The sequence below is a fragment of the Procambarus clarkii genome, chromosome 24 (assembly GCF_040958095.1).
Source record: "Procambarus clarkii isolate CNS0578487 chromosome 24, FALCON_Pclarkii_2.0, whole genome shotgun sequence".
Lineage (NCBI taxonomy): Eukaryota > Metazoa > Arthropoda > Malacostraca > Decapoda > Cambaridae > Procambarus > Procambarus clarkii.
In genome coordinates, this window is record NC_091173.1 from 38,386,717 (window position 1) to 38,394,571 (window position 7,855).

Consider the following 7,855-nt stretch of genomic DNA (forward strand, 5'->3'; position numbering starts at 1 on the left):
TGTGTATATTTACTCATATTTGCCTATATATACTCATACGTATCCACATTTAACTATATATATATTTACTTACATTTACCTATATTTTGTTAAGTACAATATTGTGCCATAGTAATATTATTATTATTGTGAGGGTATAAGGATTTTCACGTTTTCAGCAGTGTGTCTACTAAATGTAGTCATTATAATAGTTTCTCTAAATTGTCCTCTTTCACAAAATATATTGTTTTCAAAGATGTATCCCTTATGTTTCTTCTTTTTAATACTTATATAGCTATCTTTATTCACCCATTCTGCTACTTCAAATTATCACCTAATACCTCTTCACCTCCAAACCTCCTGCCCACATGATGTCCAGACAGCCGCTCAGCCATGATGACTTGGTCGACGAGGTTGTACCCGCCTTCCCTTTAAAAACTCACAACCACAGCCACCACCCAGGTAAACTCCCCTTACGTCTCCCCTCTCAGTACCCACGACCACAGCCACCACCCAGGTAAACTCCCCTTACGTCTCCCCTCTCAGTACCCACGATCACAGCCACCACCCAGGTAAACTCCCCTTACGTCCCCCCTCTCAGTACCCACGACCACAGCCATCACCCAGGTAAACTCCCCTTACGTCTCCCCTCTCAGTACCCACGACCACAGCCACCACCCAGGTAAACTCCCCTTATGTCTCCCCTCTCAGTACCCACGACCACAGCCACCACCCAGGTAAACTCCCCTTACGTCCCCCCTCTCAGTACCCACGACCACAGCCACCACCCAGGTAAACTCCCCTTACGTCTCCCCTCTCAGTACCCACGACCACAGCCACCACCCAGGTAAACTCCCCTTATGTCTCCCCTCTCAGTACCCACGACCACAGCCACCACCCAGGTAAACTCCCCTTACGTCCCCCCTCTCAGTACCCACGACCACAGCCACCACCCAGGTAAACTCCCCTTACGTCTCCCCTCTCAGTACCCACGACAACAGCCACCACCCAGGTAAACTCCCCTTATGTCTCCCCTCTCAGTACCCACGACCACAGCCACCACCCAGGTAAACTCCCCTTACGTCCCCCCTCTCAGTACCCACGACCACAGCCACCACCCAGGTAAACTCCCCTTACGTCTCCCCTCTCAGTACCCACGACCACAGCCACCACCCAGGTAAACTCCCCTTACGTCCCCCCTCTCAGTACCCACGACCACAGCCACCACCCAGGTAAACTCCCCTTACGTCTCCCCTCTCAGTACCCACGACCACTGCCATCACCCAGGTAAACTCCCCTTACGTCTCCCCTCTCAGTACCCACGACCACAGCCATCACCCAGGTAAACTCCCCTTACGTCTCCCCTCTCAGTACCCACGACCACTGCCATCACCCAGGTAAACTCCCCTTACGTCTCCCCTCTCAGTACCCACGACCACTGCCATCACCCAGGTAAACTCCCCTTACGTCTCCCCTCTCAGTACCCACGACCACAGCCACCACCCAGGTAAACTCCCCTTACGTCTCCCCTCTCAGTACCCACGACCACAGCCACCACCCAGGTAAACTCCCCTTACGTCTCCCCTCTCAGTACCCACGACCACAGCCACCACCCAGGTAAACTCCCCTTACGTCTCCCCTCTCAGTACCCACGACCACTGCCATCACCCAGGTAAACATACCTGGTTGGTGGGAGTGTGTTAATATTAAGGCAACAGAGGTACTTGTTGAGTCAGAGGTTCAGTTCAGAGAGCAACAGCCGTCAACAACAAATGTAAGTTCAAGTTCAAGTATGTTTATTGAGACAAGAAAGAAATACATTTCAAAGGGATCAAGGAGCTTAAGCTATTTCTACCCGGATTACAAATGTAAAAAACTTAGAAAGTATTTATATAATTAAAGTGAAGTATTTATAGAACTTTGAGAAAACATTCAAATACTTAACTAATGGTTTAGGTTAAGTTCAGTTATTTACATACTTCATATATTCTTTCATATATTGGGTGTGTGTGCTATATTGAGGTAAATGATCACCGATATTTGTCATACTATCACATTGATTTGGACTTCTTGGATCAACATGTGACACATTTCAGGGTTGAGCTCATCTAGTTTCTTCTAACACTGTTCATTAGTGTTCTGGGCTCAGCTTTTCCTTCTTTTACCTCTAAGATTTTTATAGTTTATGCTCACATTTCTCATCTAAGTCCCCTAGTTTGTTCTTATAACAAATTATTGTATGTTCCATTTACACATGACATTCCTTGCCAGTTTCCTCATCAACTTGGCATAATTAGCAAACAACACATTAGAACACATAACTTATTGATACTTGGAGTAGCAGAGGTCCCAGCACTGGTCTTCTGTAAACCATTACTCGGATATAGGACTGCAGAAGTGGACCGTTTACGGCAATAAATGTAGGTGGGAGAGGTTGGGTGGATATAAGAGATGCCTTACATAGGCTAATAAGTCTTTTGCAGGTTACTTAGTTCTGTTGTTTATGTTTGTGTGTGTATGTATAGTGAAGGCGCTGCAGGAGACGCAGAAGGTGCGGGTGCTGTGTTGGGTGATGACTCGTCCGGAGACGCACCACAGCAAGGCCGTCCACGTCAAGGCCACCTGGGGCGCCCGCTGTGACAAACTTATCTTCATGAGCTCCAAGAATGGTCAGTAGTACCCCTCCTCAGAGTGGTCAATGGCCCTCAGGTTAGTGAGTAGCGGTCCTCAGAGATATTCTTCAAAGTACTTATTGTTTCTGTTCAGAATGGTCAGGTGTCATACTCAGAATTTCAAGTATCCCTCTTCAGATTAGTCAGTGAATGTCCTCAGAACTCAGAACGGTTAATGGCCTTTCTCAGAATGAATAAGTGTCCTCCTGAAAATGGTCATTGACTTTCCTAGTTGCGTCAGTACTTTTTGTTTTTAGGCTGTCAATGAATCTTAAAAAAAAAGCTGCAACCAACTCAGCGGCAGAAGAGCAATACGGAGGATAATTTAATTAACTTAATAAATCTTGAGAGCATCAATTGGCATCTGTAACGCACAGGATGAGTAACATTCCCACCATCTGTCTTTCATATTCCAGCTCCCTGGAATATTGGGATCATTTGGAACAACTTTCCGCTGCCCCCGACTCTCTCCCCCTTCTGTTGCTTATTCTCCTACTCTGATGTCAGTTGTCCTGACTCTACCCAGGGGTCACCTTCTTAACCCTCCTTCACAGCTTTGTGCCTTCTTGATATCTTCTACCAAGAAGGTGGTAATTATGAGGGTGTTGAAGAAGGTCGTATCCGCAGACACTCAGCTTGGGACTATCGACCTTGGTGTTGGTGAGGGGAGGAACGTGTTGTGGGGCAAGACAAAGGCAGCCTTCACCTACGTCTACAAGAACTACTTGTCTCAATACGACTGGTTTTTTAAGGCCGACGACGACACGTAAGTCACCTCGCAGATCTACGTCGATAACGATGCGTAAGTTACCTCGGAACTCTACGTAAACTGGAGGTAGACTTGAAATAATCTGAATCTGAGGGCAAATCTTCACTGATAATCATCAGTCCATCATTTATTGCCAGTCATCAATTTAACTGCAAGAAGTAGTCAATCATGTATCGCTAACAGTTACAAACTCCAACCTCACTTGCAGCTACGATCATCAACCAACCTGTTATTGACAGTCTCCTAGCCACCTGTTACAGTTCAAGTTTCAACCAATATCTCATTACCAGTCATTCATCTGCTACTGCCAGACTTAAATATATCAACTAGTTAATGCCAATTCAATTCACAAATTTGTCCTCATCATTTCATTTCAACAACATTCACCAACCAGACAGTCACATCCACTAAGAGTTAGCAATCCTCCTGATACTAAAAGACCCACTCATATTCCTATCTGCAGCAACTAGTCAGTTATCAATATAAATTTCATAATCAATCACAGTCCTCAGCACATTCATCTATATCAGTCATCAACCCAAATATCACTATCAGTTAAAATCTTCAACTATTGATTCACTACCAGTCTAAATTCTCCACCAATGTTTCACTGCGAGTCTAAATCATGCAAGATCATGTTACTGTTAGTCACGGTCATCAACCATCAGTCACAGTCACCAATCACCAGTCACAAGCAGTCTACCTGCAGTCAAATTCACCAGCTACCAATCAGAGTCATCAACCACCATTCAGTGACCAACCGCCAGTTACACACAGTCTACCACCAGTCACAAACAGTCTACCTCTCAGGTATACCATCATGGAGAACATGCGCTACATGCTCTCGACCTACGACCCCAACTTCCCCATCTACTTCGGCTCAAAGTTCAAGAAGTTCAGCAAGCAAGGCTACATGAGTGGAGGTAAGTGGGTGGTTGTAGGTGGGTGAAAGATTAAGTGAGTGAGATAGATGGGTGTGAAGTTGAATGTGGGTTAGACACTATTAAGGTGAGAGACAATTATTTTATTTTTAATCATAATTACTGTGCTCTCTGTTGTTAAAATGTTTTTGAGACCCTGGATATATTAACTAAAGATTTGTATGGAAAATTCCTTCCATTATTTTGTTAATGTTAATAAAAACAAATATTATTCGCACTCTCGTCTGCTTCGTCTGCCTATGTGTTTTCCTGTCTTTCTGTCTATCTTTCTGCTTGCCTGTCACTTTCTCTCCATGACTGTGATCGCAGGTGGAGGATACGTGTTGAGCAGGGAGGCCTTGAAGCAGTTTGTGGAGGTGGCGCTGCCTGACAAGAAGCTCTGTAAGCACGATGACACTGGCTCCGAGGATGCTGAGATGGGTCAGTGGATGCTGAGATGGGTCAGTGGTTGTTGGGATGGGTCAGTGGTTGTTGAGATGGGTCAGTGGATGTTGAGATGGGTCAGTGGTTGCTGAGATGGGTCAGTGGTTGCTGAGATGGGTCAGTGGTTGTTGAGATGGGTCAGTGGTTGCTGAGATGGGTCAGTGGTTGCTGAGATGGGTCAGTGGTTGCTGAGATGGGTCAGTGGTTGCTGAGATGGGTCAGTGGATGTTGAGATGGGTCAGTGGTTGTTGAGATGGGTCAGTGGTTGCTGAGATGGGTCAGTGGATGTTGAGATGGGTCAGTGGTTGCTGAGATGGGTCAGTGGTTGTTGAGATGGGTCAGTGGTTGCTGAGATGGGTCAGTGGATGTTGAGATGGGTCAGTGGTTGCTGAGATGGGTCAGTGGTTGCTGAGATGGGTCAGTGAATGTTGAGATGGGTCAGTGGTTGCTGAGATGGGTCAGTGGTTGTTGAGATGGGTCAGTGGTTGCTGAGATGGGCAAGTGGTTGCTGAGATGGGTCAGTGGATGTTAAGAATGATCGGTGGATGCTGAGATAGGCGAGTGGTTGCTGAGATGGGTCAGTGGTTGCTGAGATGGGTCAGTGGTTGCTGAGATGGGTCAGTGGTTGCTGAGATGGGTCAGTGGTTGCTGAGATGGGTCAGTGGTTGCTGAGATGGGTCAGTGGTTGCTGAGATGGGTCAGTGGTTGCTGAGATGGGTCAGTGGTTGCTGAGATGGGTCAGTGGTTGCTGAGATGGGTCAGTGGTTGCTGAGATGGGTCAGTGGTTGCTGAGATGAGTCAGTGGATGTTGAGATGGGTCAGTGGATGTTGAGATGGGTCAGTAGATGATGAGGTAGATCATTGAATGCTAAGATGGGTAAATGGATGCCGGGATGATTCAGTGAATCCTGAAATGAGCTAGTAGATGCTACGATGGGTCAGTGGATGATTTAATTAGTTAACTGGTGAGGATAGATTCTGAGTCGTGTTCGTAGATGTTGCATTGAGGTGAGAAGATGCCGAGACGGATTAGTGAATGCGAAAATTATTCAATGCAGGAGAATTTACCTGGAATTTTTACAAATAAAATTACCAAGCTACCCATCATTTTCTGTATATATTCACTAGAACGAATTATATTTTTAATTTTCCTAAAAATTTTGCATAGCTCTATGAACAGGCAAAAACTATTGAACAATATAAGGGTCTGATGGTCTATGAATTCCTTTGAAATCCTTTGTTACTGGATGCAGGAAAGTGTCTGAACAATATTGGAGTTGTGGCCGGAGACTCCCGGGACAGCATGGGCCGAGGCCGCTTCTTTCCCTTCACCCCTAGCACGCACCTCTTCGGTGGCGTCCCTAACTGGTACTTCGAGTACGTCTACTACCCGCCCGACACGGTACGTCACCCACAGCACGGTACGTCCCATTACTTCTATATTACAGTACTTGGAATGTACACTGATGCCTTAAACTGTCGACCCGTCCTCAGGGCCTCAACTGCTGCTCAGACTCGGCCGTGACCTTCCACTATGTTAACACCCAGTTGATGTACGTGATGGAGTACCTACTGTACCACCTGAGGCCCCACGGCCTCCACCCCAACCACCCCGTTCCAGCACCTCTTCCTCCGGATCTAGACAGCATACATCCCCAGGCAAGTCTGCACCCACGACTCTGCTCTCTGGGTCTAACACCGTCACACAATATGGGATACTTTGCCACAGGAAAATTTTACCTCCCGTCTCCTACATGTATAATATTCTCTTCGAGCGTCAAAGATAGCCAGAGACTGAGACAGTGATGTAGAGACCCAGAGAGACAAACAGACTGAGAAATAGATGTAGAGACAAAGAGACAGAGAGGGACAAATTTTATGTTTAGAGTTCAAATAGTCCAAGCAATTAAATTTGATTTTTTTCTTATGAAATTGAGGTAAATTCACAAAATAGCTTTTCTTAACTCATTAGCCACTAATATTTTCTACTATTGTTAATCGTAAACTTACATGTACGAAATTAAGTTTACATTATCTAAGTTTTTGTCCCAAACTTTTTAAGTTGAATATAGTTAGAACTTTATTAAATAGAGCTTTCACTCTTTACTCTGATTATAAACTATTTGACAATGAAATAAACTTCTCGCATAACCTCTTTTAATCAAATACTCTTCGAAGATAATTATTTTATAGTTTTGTAAAAATTCTTTAATACTAAATTTTATAAAATCAGCCCGTACATGTAAGGTAATGATAGTATCAAAGTATCAGTATCAAAGGTAATGATATTGTTATGAAGTTCTTGACTAAAAGGCTTTTACCTACTTGCAAATTTTGTTGTGTTAATACCACCAATTAAATCATTTAATTGATCGATGCAATTACTTTAGTCTCTAGTTATTACAACACTAGACCAGTGTGGTTGTCTTTCTATTTGGAGACTTTCGATGGCTTGGAGAGAGGTGACCCGCTGCATGGGTGACAGCTTCTCCCCCGTATCTACCTACCCTGGCTTTGCGCCCTGAAGAGGTTACTCAAGACCGACAACCAGAGCGCAACTCCATAGTCTACTGAGACTGATGGATGCCATCTGACTTTTAGACCAGTGTGTTTGGATGTCCCGCGGGTTTGAGGTTTCAGCAAATTTTTAAAGGTTTTATAAAACATTTTGTGAGCATTTGTGGGTAATACCAATACTGACTAAGCTTCACAAGCGATGCCTTTGCTCACATTAATTCCTTCTATAAACACTGTTTATATATATGGTTTAAAGAGCAGTGGCATTATAATAATGTATATTAAACTATCCTTCACATTTCAGATGCTTATGAACCGAGGTGTAACAACGTTAGCTGCAGGAAGGAAGCAGGAAATAACAGGAAAGAATAAAGAAGAATCAGGAAGTAAGCAGGAAATAAGCAGGTTGCAAGCAGTAACGAAGCAGGAAGTAATATGGAGGGATCAGAATGTAGCAGAGATGGAGCAGCAAGAAAAGAAGAGTACATACAAAGATGAGGAAGCAGTAAAAATAAAGATGAAAGTATGAACTGAGCAAGAAGCAACAGGAAAGA

The 7,855-nt window shown here is 44.5% G+C and overlaps 1 protein-coding gene across 1 annotated transcript in view; it reads left to right on the plus strand.

Moving 5' to 3' along the window:
* Positions 1-350: 350 nt before the first annotated feature.
* Positions 351-7,855, plus strand: part of LOC123761548 (glycoprotein-N-acetylgalactosamine 3-beta-galactosyltransferase 1-like) — a 7,718-nt gene continuing 213 nt past the window's right edge. Inside the window, exons 1-8 of the mRNA XM_045747563.2 lie at positions 351-441; positions 2,505-2,648; positions 3,279-3,417; positions 4,231-4,343; positions 4,671-4,781; positions 6,038-6,186; positions 6,279-6,443; positions 7,606-7,855. The exon at positions 7,606-7,855 is cut by the window's right edge and continues 213 nt beyond it. Coding sequence (XP_045603519.2) covers positions 351-441; positions 2,505-2,648; positions 3,279-3,417; positions 4,231-4,343; positions 4,671-4,781; positions 6,038-6,186; positions 6,279-6,443; positions 7,606-7,830 — 1,137 coding nt within the window. The 3' untranslated portion in view covers positions 7,831-7,855. The remainder of the gene's footprint in view (positions 442-2,504; positions 2,649-3,278; positions 3,418-4,230; positions 4,344-4,670; positions 4,782-6,037; positions 6,187-6,278; positions 6,444-7,605) is intronic.